The sequence below is a fragment of the Triplophysa dalaica genome, chromosome 12, assembly GCF_015846415.1.
Source record: "Triplophysa dalaica isolate WHDGS20190420 chromosome 12, ASM1584641v1, whole genome shotgun sequence".
Lineage (NCBI taxonomy): Eukaryota > Metazoa > Chordata > Actinopteri > Cypriniformes > Nemacheilidae > Triplophysa > Triplophysa dalaica.
In genome coordinates, this window is record NC_079553.1 from 17335041 (window position 1) to 17358349 (window position 23309).

The 23309-nt window shown below is 37.6% G+C and overlaps 1 protein-coding gene across 1 annotated transcript; it reads right to left on the reverse strand.

Annotated features, from left to right (window-relative positions):
* Positions 1 to 1258: 1258 nt before the first annotated feature.
* Positions 1259 to 23105, reverse strand: plekhf2 (pleckstrin homology domain containing, family F (with FYVE domain) member 2). The gene is made up of 2 exons (XM_056762868.1): positions 22833 to 23105; positions 1259 to 4311 (listed from the first exon to the last, which is right to left on the reverse strand). The coding sequence occupies exon 2, from the start codon at positions 4298 to 4300 to the stop codon at positions 3557 to 3559; it is 744 nt and encodes a 247-aa protein (XP_056618846.1). The 5' UTR covers positions 4301 to 4311; positions 22833 to 23105; the 3' UTR covers positions 1259 to 3556.
* Between the last annotated feature and the right edge of the window lie 204 nt (positions 23106 to 23309).

The window sequence follows — 23309 nt, forward strand, 5'->3', positions numbered from 1 at the left end:
AGTGGATGAGTTGGACTATAGTATTAACACGCATAAAAAAAACTTGAGTCATGACAATGGACAGATGTGCAAAAATAAATCTATATGTCTTTTTAAATATTTAAAAAGCATATTTGCATATACTTTGTAAAACTATAAGGTAGATAGAGACTGTTCGAAAAATAACCACAATTTAAGGGATAGATCACCAAAAATTGAAAATGTGTAATTTCAAACCTGTATCTCTTTCTTCAGCAGAGCACAAAAGAGAAATTGAAGAATGTTTTATCAAACAATGGCAGTACCCAATCATTTCTATTGAATAGACACAAAACCAATGCAAGTGAATGGGAAGTACTACTATTGTTCCAATCCAAACATTCATCAAAATTGTCTTATTTTGTGTTCTGCACACAGCGAAAGTCATTCAGGTCTGAAATGACAAGAGGGCGAGAAAATTATGACATAATTTTCTTATTTTTGTGAACTTTCTATGTATGTATTTTATATTCTTTGCAGTATGTTACATTTCCAGACTTGAGAAGGATTAGGGGCCTCACACCTCTAAATGTCAAATCACAGTTGACAGGTATTTAGCAACACATGACCAAAGTAGTCAGTGCAGACAAGGGATTATGCAACGTGTTAATTCTATGCTTCGCTTTCGTCTAGATGGATATGCGTGTTTTCAGGCTTGACCTTTGTTCTAAGAGATTTAGTTTCAAATAGTAAGTGTCTAACAACTCTAAAACTGATTATTCTAGATTAAGAGTTAAGTTTAAGGGCAGATGACACTGTGATATTAAAGCCAAGAGTTGTATGCCAAAGTTTTTATTATCTCTGTGTCAAATATTTAACCCCACAACCATGCCGGACCAGAAATGACATAAAAACAATGAGTTTAATGTATAAATTCCCTAACTATAATACTACATGCGCTATCTGAAAACTCTGGGTTCTTTTTATCCCATGGATGGGTAAAATATACACGTTGGGTTAAAAATGACCCTACGCTAAGGTTATTTCAGTCCATAGTTGGGTAACAAAGACCCAGCATTTCTGAGTGTAACATCACGTTGTGGGGATTTACCCAAATAGACTGAGATGTAAATAACAGATTAGCAATCACGCTTTGAGAGGATATACTCAAGCATTTAAGCATTTGGTTTGGTCCTGATCAGAGAAGTGTAACATCTTGTAATATTAAAACTTTCTCCATCCCACAACTACTGGATCTTCTAGTGCAGGATATGATATTACTGAAGACAAGACACAAGAGTTTAAGCAATGCATATATTTTCCTTTAAATTAGTATCTAATAATGATATGACGGATTACATTCAGTTCTTAACCCTTTCAAATTATTAGAGGAGAATTAAAATGGCAACATGGACAAGAAAACAGGAAAATCGGTTAAAAAAATTAGGGAATCATAAATTACATAAAACTTGAAAAATCGTAAAAAAATCAAAAAGTCAAGTTAAAAGTAAACGCTGATTCTGTCTTTTTACTTTACATATAACCCATTACGCCATAATGGCAAACTGAATAAGGGAATAAAAGAACTATCTATTCACTCGTCATTGCAGCCAGATTCTATGTGTGAAGACATGTAATATTCCCCGCCCACATTCTACTCAGGCCCCGCCCCTCTCTTGTGGTTTGCAGAGATAGTAAAGTGCTGGTTACTGATCCAGTGTTCAGGAAACACACATGAACCACACAGAAAAATTATTAAAACAAAAAGCAGCTGCAGGCCCAAATAAGAAGAAATATATAAAAACTGTACAAAGTTTACAATATAAGCAACATTAAACAATCTTAGAATATAACGACATAATTAAAACAAAGAAATCATCTCAGAATACCATCAGGTTACACTTGGAAAGATGAAAACAATTAAAATTGTTCCATAACTAATCTGCAAATCTACTGATAGATTCCAAAAGCAAGATAAGATCAATCACTGTAAACCTATTGCTAAATCCCACTCGCAATCTACAAAAAGCAAAAAAATACTCAATATGTATCTGTTATTGCATATGATAAGGATTGCTGTCAGAACTCTGAGTCTAGTTTTATTAAATGTCCCTTTACAATGTTAGTTTTGTTAATCTGACATCTTCACATGTGATCAAGTATTCAGTTCTTAGACACAAGTATCTCAAGAAATATCGCTGGTTTTTATCCTACAGCTTCTCTTGTGAAAAATACAAACAGTAAACCTGGCAGGAATATACTCGGTTATGTCTCCGAGCAGTCTTTTAACAAATGTCACTCTGGACAGCGGTTAGTGCATGTGAAACAGTCAGTAAAAACAAAAGTAGGCTGTATATTAGTCGCTTCCTTATAATGCTTTCAATTCCCATTCAAAATGTGTAGCACTGACCGCCATGCCCCGGCACGTGATGTCACTAACACAAAGACTCTAATGAGACGGTGAGGAAAATGGACGGTTCTTCTGTCGCCGAAGTTCCTTTGGGCTGTATGCTAAAATGCATTTCAGTTTGTCACAGCCGAATCCGGAAGTTAAGCAATGCATCGCAAGATCTTCGGTGCCATCCCAAAAACCTACAAACCTGGGCAGTCCAATTACTGAGCTAATATTTCTGACTGATGTGCTGTGAAGCAGGATACGGTGCTAAATGTGAATGCGCCATTGAATGATGCACAGTACTGTAAAACATCAGTCCACAAAATGTTATAAACTGTAGCCTCAAAAGTGTCTTTACCAGGATGCACTTCCTGAGAATAAATCATTAAAAAGGCACTGAGGCGGCAACAGCCTTGTCAGGTGAATTCTCCAATAGACTTCCTATCCAACAGCACTATATACACATGTGCAAGCTTTAAAAAAAAAGCTTCCATCTAATTTGTCACCTGCAATTACGAGAAACAGTCAACCAAGAATTTCTTCTGAAAACTTTTCTCTTAAAACATACTTGCATGGTTTGCTAGTGGTTGGTTATTCAAAGCATTAAATGCAGCTCCTTGTTTAAAACAATTTTACCTGTTGCAAAACTACGCTTCTGTATTCAGTGTACAACAACTGAATCGGTTGAAAATCTACGTGGCTTCGCCTGAGGGTTATAGCAGGGAGAGGATTCCTGTGAATAGCCTACAATCAGATTACCCAGCATTCCCCTCTTTAGCAGATACTGTAGCAGCAAAGAAGCATGAAAAAACAGTTGTGACCGCAAAAAGAGAATTTGAGTAAAGAGGAAAGAAGGTTGAAAGGAATATATCTAAAGAAAAAAACTTAAGATATATATATATAAGAGGTTAAATTATTAAGAATGAGAGGCGCCATTCAGACGTGACACTGTAAAAAAACTACTTGTGAGTATGCAAGTAGTGCAAATAGTGTTCAGAAAACACGCAGGAACTTACAACAATTCCCATCAAACATTTGTTCTTTTACACAGGGTCTTTAATTCATTAGAGTAAGTTGTGTTGCTTAAAGAGTGTTGCCACAAGAATAAAATAGTTGTAATGTAAATTTAAACCCTGAAAGAAACGTAGAGACTAAAACAATGGGACGTAATTCATGGATGGTCTATAATCCTGAAAGTAAATCTTAATCACTGCTGTCATCCTCATCTTCGTCATCAGAGAGGTTATTAGAGGAGAACTCTGAACCGGATCGGCCGTAGGAGTCCGAGCAGGGGGGCAGGGTGGCGCCAGTGGAGAGCTGTTTGTAACAGTACTCGCAGACGCGAACCGGTTTGGAAGACTGACTGGGCAGCAGGAACTTCTTTTCCGAACAGGGGCCGCACACAACAAAGCCACATTTCCTGCAGTGGTGCCGTCTGCTGACGGGGGTGAACTTCACCTTATGGCAGCGCATGCATATGGTCGCCTCGGAGTCGGGCACCCAGACAGCGGCGTGCTCCCCGGTTGGAGATTTCCCGCTCTTCTCCAGCAGATCCGAGACACATTTGCTGATGTGGCTCATCCATTCCGACTTCTCCGTAGCCGTGGCAGCGTAGACGGCAAATGATTTGGTGGGCGTTTTAATGAGCCAGCCGTTCCGCAGGTCGCCCTCGTCGTCTACAGTGCCTATAGTGACGCTCTCCAGAGGGATGATGTGCTGCTTGTTGTATTTCTTCTTCTGGATGACGATGTTGCCGTACACCAGGATGTCATTGAAGAGGAAGAACTGCCGGGCTTTGGGCTTTTTGCGGCACAGTTTTGTGAGGACGCCCTCGCCGATGAGCACTCGACCCGGGATGACCAGCGGCTGGCCTGCTGTGCCGAAACAGGCTTCCACAACTGCTATGCGTTTGGAGTTGGCTTCACTGTTCGCCAAGCGGTCAACCATCTTGCAAACGCCTGGGAAGAGAGAAAAATGTATTATTTATTAACAAGATAAAATAGAAGAAATAATTTTAATGGTTTAACAAAACATGAGAACTTATGGTTTATCACAAAGGCTTTTAGAGAAGTGGAAAAATCTGAACTGATGCTTTGTGCCTTTCAGAGTTGAAAGTTACAAGAAATCATTTAAATTCTTAACTTAATTTAATTAATGAACAGTAAGCAAATATGTAAACTTTTTTATTGACGTTTTTAAGTTGTCTCTGAACAGAATTTAGGGGTGACTGTTTCAATTTTAATTTTGTCTAATTTAAATTTGTCTAAGTAAAATAATTATTATGCCACATTCTGTTTCACAGGGATATTTCTTTTTGTGTTATAAATCCACAGCAGACTCTTTTCTTAAAATGGTTCAAGGCAGTGTCATGTTTAATCAGATATCCATCCATCCATTTTCTACCGCTTTATCCGAACTACCTCGGGTCACGGGGAGCCTGCGCCTATCTCAGGAGTCATCGGGCATCAAGGCAGGATACACCCTGGATGGAGTGCCAACCCATCGCAGGGCAGTTTAATCAGATATGTTGAACCAAAATTTTGAACGTACGTTTAGAAGTTTTTAGTAAGTTGTAGTGGTGCACAGCATATTTGATCATTTATCTTAAATGTAATTGATTTTTATTTACTACATTATTGAACATTATTTACAGTTTAACGGACAAACTGCTCTTTAGAAACACATTATCTCCTTCGGCAAAGAAGCGAAAACATAATGACATCTTTGTCCTTTGAGGGCAGCCGTAGTGCTTTGATAGGGAGAGGGGAGGCGGGGAGTTAGCCATTGGTTGCAATTTGCAACCTCACCACTAGATATCACTAAAATCTCCACATTGCTGCTTTCAATTAAGAAGTCAACGAATAATCATAATGATCATGATTAAAACCTGTCACAATCGAGCAGCCATAGAACAGATACAAAAATATTGAGCTATATACTGCGGCGTATCATTTTTCAGGTATATTGTCCAGCCCTAGTTGTTGTTAGTATCAGCTCTCTCACAATGCTAGAAAGGGCGAGAGAGAAAGAGAGAGATACATTATCTATTCATGGTAGAACAACAAGATCTGATCATTCTCACATTACATCCCATCTGTTTGTCTCTTCAGGAGCACCTGTGCTGGACGTAAAACAACGTTAAGACCTTCCCAGTTACACACATTGTAAACACACATCCCATGATGCTACAGATTCATCTAATAAGCAGGTCCTAAAAATAAACTTCTGTGTTACCCTCTACTGTCACCTCTTGTTTATTCATTCAAAACAAATGATGTAATCCACAGCTTTGCACAAAGACGGCTTGGCAAGCAGATACACAAATGTTCTTAAAGTTTCACATTGCAGTGCTTTTGCATCTGCACGTAACAATGTAAATCTTTGCTAATTTCGCATCACTTCCTCTGTGTGATATAGAAGTAATCTGACTGTTCAGGGTCCCGGCTTCCCACTGACTGTGTATGACACGATTCGAAGCAGCTGTAAGTGGAGAATCTCAGGTCATCTGGGGGAAGAATTGGAGATCTGAAAGCCACAGTGGCCGTATTTCTGTTTCCATTGTGTCAGGGATAAGGCAAACCCCACTCCTGTGTAAATGAAATTATACTGTAGTCTAATAATTAGGCATACAAAACCAAGTCCCCTCACCAGGAGAGTAAACAAAATGACATTTAATACATCCTACACCTTGGGCTAGACGTTAAAACAACAAGCTTGCATGTCTGTTTAAAACTTCACGCCCAAATCACACATTCATCTAATATGACCTGCTGCCCGTGAGAAAACATGCCCACACAGGACGTTACTCATACAGGCCCATATTCACTTATGTAGAAATGATCACCACTTGTCGTCTCCATGTGATCTCATCTGCAAAAATTATTTTTTATTATCATCAATCAACATTATTCATGATAGCCTTACTAATACTGGTTAAAGCAAAACCTATATACATAAAACAATTGTTGTTATAATAACTATATCAAAGATGAAACAAAAATCCCTCCTTCTACTTTGAACTTAACCTTAACGTAGTATTGGAAAGGGCCTTACGATATGATACATATCAAGATAGATGGTTCACAATGCAATAGGGGAGAAAAAAATTGATTCACAATGAATATCATTTCAATCTTCTAGCGATTCAAATTGATTCACAAATTAAATTAAAATTGTAACTAAATATAATAACGCATGTCTTTGGAACAAATAAGGTGGAAATCAACTGCGGTGCAGAACACAGACCTTTTACAGAGTGCACACCTCACAAGTCACAACACAGCGGAGCATAAAGGAGTAGTAGAGAAAGAGAGAAAAGCAAATACATTTAGCCCTGTAGGACTAAACTGCAAGATAAACTAAATAATTTTTTAGGAAGGTCTTTCTCTCCATCTGCCCTGTGCAGTGAGGCAGTGACAGGGAGAAACAGCTTCTCAGTAATGAACAGTTTGTTAGCCAGAGGGATGTGCTGGGTGCTATGCACAGGACTAATACACTTATATTGTTAAAATCAGCGTTCTTTTAATGTATGTGTATGATGGTTTTGTCATACGATGTGGCAATACGTGGAAGTGACATACAGCATTAATGAGTCGCGTTTAACTTCGATGATGTACTTTTTTTAATGTTTCACAGCAGAATATGTCAATTGGAATGGGTTTACTTGGCACTATGTTGTATTGAAATACAATATGTGACAGTACTAAGAGTAGAAGCCAAAGTACCAACATTAATCTGAAGCAAACGTGAAACGATGACATCTTAAATCTTACAAATCCTAATTCCTACATCAAAAGTCAATTCAGAATCGAATCGTGAGGGACCAGACGATTCCCACCCCTACAATACAATATATTACAATACGATTCATATTGCAATAGTTTTTTAATACATTTTCAAAAATGCCACGCAGGCTCTCGCTTTTGGGACAATGGCCGTTTGTAGCCCTACATGATTTAAAAAGACATAGGCCTATATAAATATACTTAACAAAAAAAAATTGTGATAGTTTGCTGTATCAATATTTTTGCTCATCCCTACTTGAAACAACATTTGTTTTCTACTAATGTAGCAAAGGTGAAGGCTACACTAGGCTTGATGCTTGGCAAAGCTACAGAATGATTGGCTAGTAGGTTTTTATAAAGCACAAAAGCTAAAACTGTGAAGTTGCAAGGCCACTTTTGTTCATCTTAAGAACCAAAAGTAAAAGCAAGAACATTCTCATGCTCTTAACATTGTAAAAGGAATTTGCTCTTTACAGCACGGCATACAAGGTTGCAGGTATAATAAAATCCACCTAAGGTCAAAATAGCGTTTGATAAAGGTGAACTTTAACACCAAACATTCTTAAAATACAGACGTACAAAAGAACTTTTCAAGCAGGTTGAGGTAAAATGAGGGGCATACATAGCTGAACGTTCCTGAATTACTTCCTCCTCTATCATTAAATGAAAATGTCTACAGGGGTTTCCCACAACCTGTATTTGTATTTAAATTGTATGTTACGATGGAAATTCACTAAAGGTTTATTAAGGTCAAGTATACTCCAGTATTTTCATTTTCAGTGCAAACTACTACTGGCTGAGTGGACGCTATATGTGTTAGCTGTTTTAGTCCAAAACACAGCCTTCCATTTACTGAAAACTAGAGATGCACCGATCTATTTGCTACAGATTATTATTATCAGTTTATTAATATAGGTGTTTTGCAATAGGTATACCGCATAAAAAAACAATAGTTTATAATATCTGTTGCATAATCAAAGATTTCTGATAAATACATGAATAAACTTGTGAGTATGCCATAATGTATGTGGTTTTTGATCCTACTAATTTAATTAAAAGATGATCAAAACATGATCTATATGATCATTTTTCTTTTATAAGTGAGCAAGTGAACAACGGATTTTGCTAACAGAATCAGGCAATAGGAGTTTCGGCCATTCAACAACTCATGTATACTCCTACCAATATATAACCATGAAAAAATAATTTCAATATTGTAATTAACTAAAATCAACTGCATCATAGTTAATTTTTTCCTTAAATAAGTGTTAAACTGTTGTAAACACAAGACACAACATTTTACTTCTATCCAACAGATTACTAATCTATAAAAGTCAATCAACAATTTTATAATCAAAATAATTGATTTAATCAAGACATCAAACATTAATCAAACATCCCAATGTTTGGTTACATAAATAATGTACTTGAACGCTAAAAACCAGAGGTCACATACCGTAAAATGAAGGCAAAGCTTTGGCCAAAAAGTTTTATTATTAAACTCTTAGATCAATGTTTTTCCCTTGAGTCTTGTGGCATGTTCGAAGCCTGTGTCTTTTTATACACTATGAATAACATAACTTGGACAAAATGTGTAATATGTAGTGTTCTAAACACCCACTATTTCCATAGGCTTCCCCAGCCTTTCTTTGGTTTAAAAGAGAAGTACACAGCACCTTTTCAACTGCCTCGTGGGAAGATCCGCTCTCTTTGACATAAAGGTCAATGATGAACACTTTGGCACATTTAGAAACTTTGCCAGACATCATAGCCCTCTCACTCATGATACAAACAGTCAAACAAGACCAGACACATTTTCCATCTCAATAGAGACGTAAACAAATATTAATTACACATCAGGGCCGGGTGTCAGTGAGAAAAGCAATGCACATCATTCAATGACTATTTATTCAGCGAACTGTTTAAAATGGCACGGAATACCCCCAAATGAAATACTATATTGGATTATGGACGTTTAATGCTAGGTTAACAATAATTAATACTTATTAATGTATTTTAATTGTGATAAACTCACAATGGAGATAACGTGCCAGGAAGTCCATTAAAGACACTATAGCCCTCAAAACACAACAGATAAACCAATACACCAGGGGTCTTTCAACTACTTTTCTTTGCCGGCAAGATTCCAAAAGTAAACATAGGATGTTGGCCAGATTTTTTACCATATCATATTTTCTTCTGTTAGTTTGTATTCCTGTTATTTATTGCATTTTGTTCCTTTAATACCGTTTTTGTTGCTGTTACTTATAGGTCATATATTAAAACATGCAAACAAATATTGCATCCAGTTATTGTGCCATTTCATTGCATTTAATTAAAAGGGACATTGTCATTTTTATTTTATATTCCTTAATGCATTATATTACACAAAAATTAAATTGCTGTTAATTTACTCACCCCCAGTAGCCTACTTCCAAGATGTGGGTGGCATTTTTATTCAAGAAGATATTTATAAAGATGGTTGAATTATTTAAAGTCAAATAAATAAAAGTAAAATACGATAATACATGCAGCATATAAATAATCCTTGCCCCTTGACGTTAAACTGTTTTTTTTATAAAGCGAATGAATTGCTCTGTGCTAGAAACTGAACGCTATTGTCATAGATATGGCTATTTTCGGCTGAATTCCAACCAACTCATGCACCCCATGGGCATAGAAGGGCAGATCCTCTGAAATGCAAGATCAGGGGAGAGATGACCAGCTGTTTTCGTAAATGCAGTAATAAAAACAACATCGATTTTACCCTATATTAAACAACAGTTCACATTGTGTCCCTTTAGGGCTGGGCGATGTGACAATGTTATCGTATATCGCTGATGTTTTGCAAAAAAAACGGATGCCGATTAGAACATACAGAAAGCAGACGATAAACGATAATAATGGAAAATGCACGTTATAAGATTATCATGCGATGTAGGTTTTAACGTGAATGTCATGTTCATATGCCGAGGCAGTCAGTAACAGTGACGGAATTTTGGTAACGCTGTTTTGTTCGGTTAGTTAAATGGGCTGCTGTTTTCTGCCGGTGCTGTGCCGAAAAATGCACTACTGCCAGAATAAGCACCCGCTTCAAAAACTAACCATTCTGGGGATAAGGGGGTGCATAATCTGGCAGGGGTGCATTTTTCAGCATTACAACGGTCGTTGTACAGATACACCAATAGAAAGAGCTGGGTTGGCAAATCAAAATCTCACAGGGCTGTACCGGCAACATTTTCTGCATAAAAGCTATGGTTTATCTACGCTTTTTACCTGATGAAAGAAGTCTCTGCAACACTGGTTTGTGAGTGTGCACGCGTGTCAAAATAGCATGCCTGGCTTGATATAGGTGAAATTTAACACAAAACATCCTTAAAATTCCGACGTTTAAAAGAACTTGGCAAGCAGGTTGAGGTAAAATGAGGAGCATGAATAGCTGAATGTCCCTGAATTACTTCCTCCTCTCCAATGTTGCATGAAGTCAAACACACCTGATATTATCGGACATCGGGTTTTAAAGTCGACAAATCGCCCAGCCCTAGTATCCTTCCTGCAGTTACTTACAAGGGCAGAAGACGTTTATTGGAACAAGACCTGCCTGTGGCTGTGGATTTCCAAAACTTAACGTTGTAAATAACATTACGTTTCAGACCGATCAAATCGCTTTATAAGATGTCAACTGTTATGAGCTGTGGAAAATACTTTCTTATTGAATGTAGCATAATTCAATAGTCTTCATAATTAGACTATTCAGTATGATTTACTAAAGCACTGAACCTCTGTGTCCCCCAGCTCTCAAACCTTCAAAAGCACTTTTACCATTCTGCAAGCAGAAATTGAACAGAATGCTCATAAATTGGTGTTGATGTTTTTTTGGCAGATTGATTGTTATTGTTAAACAAAAGTACCTGTATATTAAGCAATAAATGTGTGGTAACTGTGGATTTACTACAAATACTAGGGTTTACCATTGTTTTACAGTAGTCAATATCTTTAGTATATTTTTGCAAAGGCAGGGAGGAAGATCACCTTGGATACCCATCGTCATCTACTCTGGATGATCAATCATTTTCAGTTACTGTGCGTTTCTCATCTCCAGCCACACCCAACGACAAAGCGAGGCAATATCTTTCATTTCAATGGTGAGCCCCCATGTCTTTATGATTTGGGAGCAGGGAGATACGAGATTACGCTGTCATTGATAAGAATGTGATAAGAAGGCTTTAAGAGCTGAAGAAAGCTAATGATCGTGGTTACAAACATCTTCCTAAACTCTATTTTAAACGTTAGAGCTATGATTAATGCAATATCAAAACAAAATGATAAACTGACTAGGATGTCTAATCTAGGCTGAAATCAATCTGCACGCAGATAAAGTCAGCGGTCACGTGGAGACTCTTGACAAGAGAAAAGGCTTCAATAGTTAACCAAAGCTAAGGACTGTGGTAACATCCAAATTCTTAAACTCTATTTTAAAGGTTTAAGAACTAGTGATGCAATACAAAAAACGATTGACTATGCGGTCTACAAGGCTAAAATTAGCCTAATCTGCTCGCAAATTTACCTTTGTGGCTCACGGGCTTCCTTCTGCAACGAAGCATTATAGGTATCGATTTTTAACAAAACAGGCCTACTCAAATGTATCTAACCTAACTATTTTCACTTGTTATTGTTTAAAAAACAGACAAGAGTTATCCGACTTTTAATCAGGAAACGTAATCCCGAGAGGCTCCCATGGAGTGAAGAAGAGGGGGAGTTACGAAGTGTCCAATGGAGTTAAGAGATTTGCTCTCAAGCTATTTACAACACTTTAGATTGGTTAATAATTTGTAAAAAATAACAGACCCACATGGGGACAGACCAATAGCATTCATTTGTGAAAAATATGAAATTGAAAAAATTTGGACACAAATATCGACCCGACAGCGACGATATGTTGAATCTACTCAAATTAAAGGCAATATAGCCAATAATTAACACACACTATTAACAAGAATGGTTATTCTAAACCATCCTTTGCAATCAGTTGTTTATAACACAAATATGGTAGGTGTCATGCTTTCTTCCAATATTTCACACAGTTGCTCTGCAAAACATCAGCTGCTAAATGTGCTTTGACTTTTTCAGCACTTTGAATGAGAGATCAGAGGCAGCTGCAGGTGGGAGAGAAGCAGCAGGTGCAGACCAGACTGCTCTTTCTCTGCATAACACTGAACACACTGCAGGTCTAACAGCCAGCACCTGGCCCTTCGGAAGCTAAGCAATATAACAGTCCATCTGCAGGAGAAGAGCGCAAGCTGTCCGACACGCCAATCAACTGAAAAACAAATTACTTGTAGTAGAAATATATCCATTCTCTGATCTCACATTCGCTGACTTCTAAAAGTGCTTTGCACCTTTGTGGCAAGTCACAGCTGTTACACAAATGAGCTGTAAATATCCTATGAAAGAAAGAGTTTGCTATGTACTCATGAGTCCGTACAGGGTTAGAATTTAACCAGTGTTTAGGGCAAAATGCCCTTTGAAAGTACCAAAATATATAACATATTTAAAAGGTCAAAAAAATCCCCTAGTAAATTCTCTCATAGTGTGCACTTAGAAAATAAAATCTAAATGGTAAATTTCTAGCATACACCATACCTTTTCAAAATGAGGAATGAGGACACTAGAAAAAGATGCAAAAGGCTTACAGCATAGAGATGAGAGAAGAACTGAAGGTTCAGTTTGCCCTGATGTTTAATAAATGATATGTTTCCAAGTTTCCATATTCATCTGAGCATTTGCCAACTGAGAGTTAAATACACTGCATTACATTTACGTTTACATTTACATTTAAATGCATTACATAATCAAACAGCAGTATCATCATATTTATTCAGTTTTGTGTGGTCAGTACTAGGCTTGTTGCGATAGTCGGTGTCATCTTTGATACACTGTGTCCACCCGCCTACAGACTACATCACTTGTCCACCGCGGCACTGACCCACACCGTCATTTTTAGTTTTTATGTCAAAATCACTTCGTTTAGTCAAACACCATACATTCAGCGCAAGATCAGCAGCAATAGTCAGATTTTATTCATCATCAGAGAAGAGTGAAGTGCTGAAAAGAGGCTTTTCTGGCACAGAACATGGCACAACACTTTTGTCAAGAGTCGGATAAGGTTTAATTTTCTTTTTGTTCTAATTTTCAAAGGCCGGTGCTTTGCCATTTATTTAACATAAACGTTTTACGTTGCATATTCCTTTCTTATTCGTTCCTTATTTATTTAACAAATGTTTTTCGTTTCTTATTCCCTTCTTATTTATTTATTTATTCCACATTGTGTGCCATGATTATTTGTTTAGTAAGGTCTGTGTTTAAAAGAAGCAAATGTGTTTTTTATAGTTTTGTGTGTTTTTATTAAGAAAGATATTGAACCCACCCACCATTAACTAAAGCAATTGGCGCTTCCGAATTCCCGCTATTTTAAAAAATGAAAGTAGAATGTGTCATGCGCAGGGCACCCCATAGCAAGCTCCCCACCCCCGGTGTTTTAATATGTCGATAAACTGGTGCGATAATTCCATCACCGCAACATCCCTAGTCAGTACTGCACTTGCCACATAAAACAGGTTGAGGTCAACAACATCCATTAAAAGTACAGGTCATATTATCGCCATAATGTTACATTTATGGTTTAACGTTTTTGTTACCAGAAAAGTTTGAGAGCGCCCTCTGGCTTTCGGATGTGGCGGCATTTTACCGTAGTTCATTGAGAAACTGAGCATAATGATTGCATGATCAATTGTACCAGCCCGACTCGCAATGCAGCAAATGAAGATGTGCAGAAGGTGTTTAGGTAGACATGAGAGCTGGTACTAAAATAAATAATATAAATCCAAAACATAAAATAAACTGGCAAAAAAAATTGCTTAAATAATATACAAATTATGACAAAACAAAAACACAGAAGAACCGGTTTGTCACTGTTAACACCAGTGCCTATGCGCAAAACACTGCAGACGCATGCGAATGTTGAAACCTGTCCGTCTATGCGGTGTTTACTAAGAAAAATGGTTGCAAGGCACCTGGAAAATCCCTTGACTATGAATTGCCAGGCCGGTCACTTTAGCTCACAGCATGCACATACTATGTGCAGTTATTAGCATGTTCTGTACAGTAATGAAAACAGGTCGCACCTGTTTTAATATAATTTATTATATACGTTTTTTTCGTCAGAAAGTTTTTTCATCAAATAATAATGGCAGGTCTACCTCAATCCAAGGCTTGGAGTTTTTAATAAAGTAACATGTTTACGTGATGTGGTGACAGTCTGGAGCCGGCTGACAGGTAGACCCGCGGCAGAAAACACCCTTTCAGATGGCACGGATGTCCCGAGAATGCAGAGATAACGTCTTGGGAAGTGCGTTTCATTTGCTTTCCACCAGCCGGGATTAATATCCAAGAGGGTACTATGACACATAAATGTGTATTAGCTAAACAGATGTAAATCCAATCTGCTATGGCCACGTAAAATACAAACATTATTTATTACTTATTCATTTTCACATTCATATTTTTACGTTATGTCTAAAGAAAGCAGGGAAACCACGGGTCGCGCCATTTTCTCTTCCTTTCCAAAGCGCATGGGAGGCTGCCGATACTTAGCATCTTAAGATAAGTTTATGTAAATAAATTGATTGCTAGCACCGAAATTCCCTTGCAGTAGGTCTCCTATTAGCTTTGGTTTTCTGAGCTTAATTTCGATGTAGTGTAGACACACCGTGAATGAAACAGAATGTCACAGCGCGTTGTGAGCGCGATTGTTGCCCGTCTACATTTAAAACAACAAACTTAACCTCGAGCGAGGCTGCCAGTGCACTCTGTTAGGAGGAGTAAAGCCCTGATAAATGTGGCCTCAACAATCAGATGAATTACACTTGTTGCGTTTCACCAAATGGTTTGTGTGATCGGATCTTAATCCGTCTCGAAAACCTTTCCTAGGGCATATACACCTGATCGCACGCATCTGCACGCTCTGTGGGTTATCACATGTATACCATATTTTTCTTTCACAAAAATAATCGTTTAACTGATAGCATTAATCGGTTAATATTTGTCCTATTGGTTAAAGCGCCAATTTGTATAATTTCCCCACTAGAGGACTAATAATTAAAACAGCAACAATGGCGTAGCTTGATGACACTGTGAAGGAGCAAGGAATGATGGGATCTGTTGTCTTCAACTCCACCGCTTATGGCAATCAATCAGACAGGAATGAGAAATCACATTTAGCATGTTTCTATGTCAGTAAATCCAGTAATAAAAAAATGGAAACTCGGACATGACGCCATTGAAGTGCGACTGCCTGACCATGTGTCACTGTTTAAGATGGCTATTTACTCACAATTTACAAGTAGTTGGAAACATTTGAGATGTTGTAAGTACTGAACAAAAAAATTTTTATATAACATTGGCCTAGCAGTTTTTATATTAACAGTTAAATTGTTACAAACTGTACCTTTAATGGTTAAATGGTCAATATGAGCATCCATATTTCGAAGTAAAGCTTTGGAGGCCACAAAATTAAACATGCAAAAATACGGTATACTCGTCAAACCCTGCATCCTGTCACATCTGCACACCTAAATAACCCACTGGTAATGAGATAAGATTGTGGTTTTGATGTTTTCCTCACAGATGCAAGGAAATACAACTTGAATAGAAATACATATATACATTGACTTTACATCCTACAGTGCAGGTCAGCAGGTTATTCCAGCATTAATAAACAATTTAGCACATCCTGTAAACAAATGTCTTGACATTGAATTTTTTTTTCCAAAAACTTGCAAATTACTCCCCACAATAAACCTGTATACTCTGTGCCCTAGCTTGAACAACCCCACGTGGTAGTAAGCTGCACATTATTTCTGACTTCACCACAAGTTCAGAAGACTTGAGGCTAAAAATTCTCTTCCTGTTGTGTTCAACTTAATCATTATTTACTGGAGTGGATTGGAACCTAGCCCAGCATGTACTGGCATTTAACTAAAATGCATTAGGTATCAGGCCAATAACTAATTCCAGCTACTTGGTTAAGTCGATGTGCTAAAACCAATCCACTTCAAATCAACGCTACATGAATTAAATGAGAGTCAAGTGTTTACAGCGCCAAGAACTCCCTCTGGAATCAAACCAAGCAGTCAAAAGCAAACAGGGTTTGTACAGAACTCCAAACTGAACCAAAGCACGTGGGCACCCATTGTCAACAAAACACAGACATCAGTTTCACTCACCACATGCGGTTCATGTCTGGCATCTTTTAGCGCTGGGACGTAGAGCTGCACGATTAATCGTTAAAAGATCCTGATCTCGATTCGAACACCCACGCGATCTCATTAATGTAAATCAACGATTCTCGTGTGTCTATTAACTTACACCTCGGACTAAAATCTTAACGCTTCAATATTTGCTGTTGCTGCCGCAGAAGTAAAATTATTATTATAAAGGTAGGTAACAACGTCACAAAGAGTCTTTTCAAAACACACACTATCATTATTTCTGTGTCAAATGATAACAGAAGTAACGTTACTGGGTTTAATGCAGAGAGCTGCCAACTCACACGCAAGTTTGCAAGCTCCTACTCTGCCCAAATTAATCTCACACCAAATAACAGACCAACATATAATGTAAATAAAGCCTGACAACAAAACTGTTCTTATGAGTGTCTTTCAGGATTGTGATACATTGTTCTGATTATGCATCACAACTTAACTGGACATGTAAGTAACGAAACTAACGATTGTAATTTGTAGCATGGACAAATCCGAGTGAGCACTTATATCCGTCATTATGGTAAAACACGTCATCAGAGCGCCTATTCGCTATTAACGCTAATATAGAAAGTGCGCTTTTCGTCAAGTTGCCCATCATTTCATGTTTTCAGATTATTTTAAACTGTATACAGGTGAGAATTCTGCGTTGTTATGTTTATCAGTAGTGTCTTTCTGTAAAGACCCCTTCAAGCGGTCTGTATATATGAGGCAAAGGTATAACATAAAAAAGTGTAACCTTATGAAATTGTTTTACTGAGACATATTTCCTATACAAGTTACTTCAATGCATTTATAATTTTAAGGGAGTTAAACTTTTGCATTTAAAGTAAAAAAATGCAAAAACCTTTAGCTTTTTTTGCAGCTTTTGCCAGAGGGGAACTGGAATCCCCTGGTTGGGCCTGGGTTCCCTGAGGTTTTTTTTCTCGATGGGAGTTTTGGGTTCCTCACCACCGTTTGCATATTGTTTTGCACTATCTGCCTGGCCGGGGGGGGGCTGCTTTCGAATTCATACTTGTATTCAATGTGTCTCATGTACAGCTGCTTTGTAACTAGGGCTGCAACTAACGATTATTTTAATAATCGATTAATCTGTAAATAATTTTTTCGATTAATCGATGAATCGGATAAAAACAAAAACCAAGAAAAGCATTCTTTTCCAACCCTTTATTCAAAAACAGAACTAGTGCACAAGCATGTTGCTCCTTGAACATCCCTGAGCTGTTATAATAATAATAAAATCAAATAAAAATGGACTAACACAAAAAACATACACATGTATGCTTTACATCTGCCAAATATACAGACTTTTTTTAAATAAAAGTGCCACCTGTGCTGCCAGAACAATAAATAATTTATAAAAACTAAAGAACAATACAAATCAGAAAACTTAACAGGATTTGTTTGAAAGTAAGAACTTGTTTTCTACACTACACTGCAGACAGACACTCGCAGATCACACACTCGCAGACGCACACACTTTTGCAGACGCACACACTGACAAACACTGACACACACACACACTCTCTCTCAAATTCACTTGAAGCTTATTCATTCAATTATTACCATCATTGTAGTAAGTGCAAGCTTCATTTATACACCACATTTTAACAAAGCTTAAGATGACCAAGAGCTATAAAAGAACTTTAAAATTAAATTAAAAAGTACAACACACACAAATATATTTGTCAATAATAACCTATATGGGAGAAAGCACAGAATATACACTGCAAAAATTGCTTTTCTAACTTAGTAGTTTTGTCCTGTTGTCAGTCCAAATTTAAAAAAAAATTCTTATATCAAGAAACATGTACTAGACACATGAAAAAGCATAAGAAATTATCTCTTGTTTTCTGAAAAAACACCTCAAATTAAGTGATTGTTTGCTTAAAGCAAGAAAAATTATCTGCCAATGGGGTACAAAAATAATCTTAATGAGATCTAATTTCAAACAGAAGTTTTAAGCATCAATCAATTTTCTTGTCTAGTAATCTTGATTTAAGATTTTTTAGATATTTGGACTGGAAATTAGACAAAATTACCAAGGAAGTTTTGCAGTGTAGCTATACATGACAACAGATTGATAAATGAATGGTCCAAAAAAGGTGAGTGAATAAAAACGTGTCTTTAGTCTTACAATGCAAAGCGCAAAGTAACTACACCACCCCTGATTATACTGTTATTAACGAGCTAATGCTAACTTGTGATGCTTGTCAATCTGGATAACGAGTAAACATCCGCACCGGGGACATTACGTTCTTCACTTCGAAACGGAACAAAAGTAGGATTCTGTAATGACTGAACCTGCTGTTGAACTCCCTTCCTCCTCATCAAAGACTCCAACATGTTTGCGTTTCAGGTGCTGGATCATTGCCGCGTTGCTCCCGCCATGTCGCGTTTGCATATTTTGTAGTTAACACAGTTTTTCTGTTAATTTAGTGTGAAATGCTCCCGCACCTATGATGACTTGGGTCGCGGGGATTTCTCTGGCTCCGTCATGTATCTTTCCTCCGCTCGTTTTTTTATTTTTGCTCCGCCCTGTATATGAGGCGCCGAACTCTGCTAGCATCAGTGCGCGAGAGAGACCGAGTGTGTTTACTTCGCTCCGCGCTCAAATAAAGTTTTTTTTAATAACCAAACGTCTCCGCGTCGCGCGACACAACGAATCGATAATGAAATTCGTTGACAACTTTTTTACTAATCGATTTTTATCGATTTTATCGATTCGTTGTTGCAGCCCTATTTGTAACAATGAAAATTGTAAAAAGCGCTATATAAATAAAGTTGAGTTGAGTTTAGTTTACTTATGGAATTTGTGGTTAAACATTTCTCTCCATAGTTACTGTAGGTAAACCATGAAATACGTAATAATTTTAATGTAAAGTCCTACATATTACAAACCTTAATAAACAATTTTTTCGTCAGAACATCTAGTAAATTATGTATTACTTTTAGTCATCATTCAGAATCGCAATCTCTATTTGAAACAAAAGAATCGGGATCCTCAATTTATCCAGAATCGTGCAGCTCTACTGGGACGGCTCAATAATATGTTTCAAATGATCACCAAATCCACCGTTTATATAACATTCATCATCCAAATGCAGTGAACAAACAAACACCTGAACTTTGCGAACGTATGCTCTCTCTCTCTCATGCTTACAAGTTAAAGTGACGTCTGTGCATGCTCCACCTGCTCTCCTGTGGCCGTGCCGCATGCTTTTCCAGGAGAATTGTCCAATAAGGGACTAAGCGAAGTTGTTACGAAACAGTTTTATTTGTTCTAATTTTTTTTTCCAAAACCTGTATGATTGTTGGGGAAGTGTATCGAGCATAGAAATACTATGTAATATGCCCAACTCGTTTTTTAACAAGTTGACCATGTTAAGCATGAGAAGACAGCATGTTTAACATGGTAAAGAAGTCAGAATGCAAGACACATCGTTGCAGGGCCGCTTTAACAGGCAAAGCTTTTCGTAGAGCTGTGGTTGTTTTTCTATTAGCTTTTGCATAGTGCTGGTGTTAGCAGAGGTGGCGATCATGTCACACTGTCAGTCCTCCTCCCTCCACTGACTGAACCCTCGTAGCCTTCAGAGAAACAGTTAAAACAACTGCTGACATTGCACATTTGTAGTAGATACAGATGTAAATGAATTAAAATAAAGTAATGTGAACTTGCAATTGCTTTACTGTACTTGTGGTACAGCCAGCCCAGATGCTGTTCTGCCGCACGATGCGCTCTCCCAAAGCGCTGCTGGCAGCGGGAACCACCGTAAACACTAGTGCTTATGCACGAAAACGCTGCAGACGCATGCAAAGGTTGAAACCTGTCCGTCTAGCCCGTGTTTACATAGAAAATGGTAGCAACGCACGATGAAAAATCCCTTTGTCTATGAATGGCCTGGCCGGTCTCTGTAGCTCACAGCATTCACATACTTTGTGCAGTTATTAGCGTGTTCTGTACAGTAATGAAAACAGGTTGCACCACAACAAAATTTGCACTCACACAAATGCTCTCAAATATATTTTGAGGTTGCACATGTAAAATTTTGGAAGCATATGCGACTAAAATGGTCGCAATTTTGAGCCCGGCACTCCATTGTGTCATATGCGTAGGGAAATTGTGTTCCTTGTAGGGCTGTGCAATTAATAGAAAACTAATTGTAATTGTCAAATTTGACAAAATAATCAAGGTAAAACAATTATTGTGCCCCATTCCATTTAGCATGGATCTTCTCTTATCTTGTGGTATAAATACACAGGATTATATATATTTATAAATTTTATCTGACAGCATATAAAGTGCGTCCCTTTCCACTTGGTTCAGCTGTGCTATTTTTATATATATTTTTTCAGTTGAATTCACAGTTTAAAAGGCAAGCTTTTTGTATATATGGAGATGGTGGTCTATATATGGAGATGGTGGTCTAGTGGGTTAAACCACTGAACTGGTAAATCAAAGGTTGCTGGTTTGATCCCAGCAGCCACCACCAGTGTGTCCTTGAGCAAGACACTTTACTCCATGTTGCTCCAGGGGGATTGTCCCTGTAATAAGTGCACTGTAAGTCGCTTTGGATAAAAGCGTCTGCCAAATGACTAAATGTATGATCTCGTCACACCCCTAGTGCCCAGATCTAAGTACCCCTCGAGGTACTATCCACAAAGGGCTGCAGATTGACCAAATGTCAGTTTTTATTATTTATTTATTTATTATTTATTATTATTTATACATGACTGAATCAGCACAATTTCAATAAGGCCATACTTTGTCAACTGTGACAGTCTATCATAAGCACTGGTTGCTTCTGGTTGATGGATGTACAAAATCATATTATCATGCTCTATAAGATACGTTGAGAATGGTCGACTCATCATCAATTTAGGAAGAACAGAAACCCTCATCTATAATTCTTCAAATTGCCAAAGATTTGCAGCTGAAAGAAATGATACATTTTGATAGAATTCTTACGTTTATTTTATTGCCAAAAGGAAAAGAGATTGTATCCCCTGTGAGCTTTACCACTAGGCTGGGTCTCGGAATAGCACGGTTGGCCGAGCAGCAGCAATGAACGATAAGGAACAAGGTAGAGAGGAAGGAATGTACCAAAAGAACATCTGTTTCTCTCATTCTGAAAATATAAGAGTATTTTGCAAGGTCTCTCTTACACTGACGCACAGTCAGGTCGAAATCCGTTGAAAGATTTGTTTTATTCATTCAAACTTGAATGCATCTATGAATGTATCATTGTTCACAAAAACAGATTCAAAAAGAAAGAAAAAACGACTTGCATAGCTTTAAGAAGTGCAGGTGCGATTTAAAGAACTCTTACATCTCAGATCTACGCTCCATACAGAAGTGAAAACAAACAAATCCTCTCGGGATTTAATTTGACAAAACTGTGATGTTATTTAAGAAAATTAGAGTCAACATGCACATCTATAATAATGTAACGTTACCAAAACATAGGCTAGTAGAGGAAGCAGAAGTAACATTAGGCTACTTTTACCACCACCTACTTTACTGCAAAAGTACAGGACAGCATTGAACTACTTCCTTAAGACTCTTGGTTCATCGTTCTTAATATTAAAATACCATCTCTTTCTTAATTTAAAATACCATCTCTTTACTTCATGTGGAAATAAACATATCATAAAATATATATATATGAATAAAAAGGTGACAAAGCTGCTCCTCAATTTTCCTTTTATAGTTTGACTGGCATCGTGCTGTTATGTTTAAAAACAGGACTGGTTGGTTTTCAAAGTTCAAGTTTCGGTAATCCGCTGTATGACTTCACAGACCACCAAATTAGCTGTCACACAGATGTGCAAACCGAAGAGTGATAACACTTGAAACACAAACTCACACAACGTTCTCTAAAATTAAAATAGTAAAAACACACCATCCTCGCTAACTTTGTAAACTTTTGTGACTGTATCGCTCAACAACTAACGTTAACTTAAACAAGCAGACTTGATATTTTCGATGACCGAGAGGAGTTATCGAAGGATTAGACATTGACTTATTTGAAACGTTGGAGAAATATGCCTAGATAGCTCACCCCACATGCTGTCAAGTTAGTTTTACGATATTCATGACAAAGTTTCCCCTTACGCTAGCATGCTAAATGCTAACGAGATCATTTGACGACACGGGCGGTCCTCTTACTTTAAATGATAAATGCATTTTAACTAAATGTTATTCGGACCTATTTTACTGATACTAATGTAGCCGATTAAATAACAGTAGACTATATAAACAAACCAGATCAATAGTTCAGTGGCAAACGTTGCCACAACTGTCTCGTTTTGCCTGACACAACGGCAACTAGATTAGTAACGTTAAGTAAATAAACAGACACTTAACGCGCTTACCTCAACGCAACCGACCAACAATCGTTAAAGCGAAGCAACAACCACCGGTGTTTTTTCCTTGCGCAAAATATATACGTTAAACTCCGAATTAAAAAACGTCCGTAGAAACTCCCTCGGCTTCCTTCCCGGGCCACCAAAGTAGGAAAGAGTAGTTTCAATATGGCTGTGGGCTGGAGCAGGGAATGTACGCGTCACCGGCGTGACTGCGGGTCGGGGCTAGTATGGGAGAATGGGCAGGACTAATCTAGATCAACAGCACTGATCCATGTCTGTAACGCAGTGTATTGTTCGTTCAGTCTTTTTCGATTTTCTTTACTGTTGTAAACATGTTTGTAGGGATGAGCCGCAGATACTGAACAAGCACGTGCCAAAGTTATGGGAGTAACTTATCATAGTCAAATAAATGAAGGGGTTGAATAGTAAAAGCAGCCCCGCCCCCAACTGACTGATAAACTGGACTATATACAGTCGTTGAAA

Bases quoted from the DNA above. Each gene is read 5' to 3' on its own strand.
- plekhf2 (XM_056762868.1), bottom strand. From the start codon at position 4,300: ATGGTTGACCGCTTGGCGAACAGTGAAGCCAACTCCAAACGCATAGCA.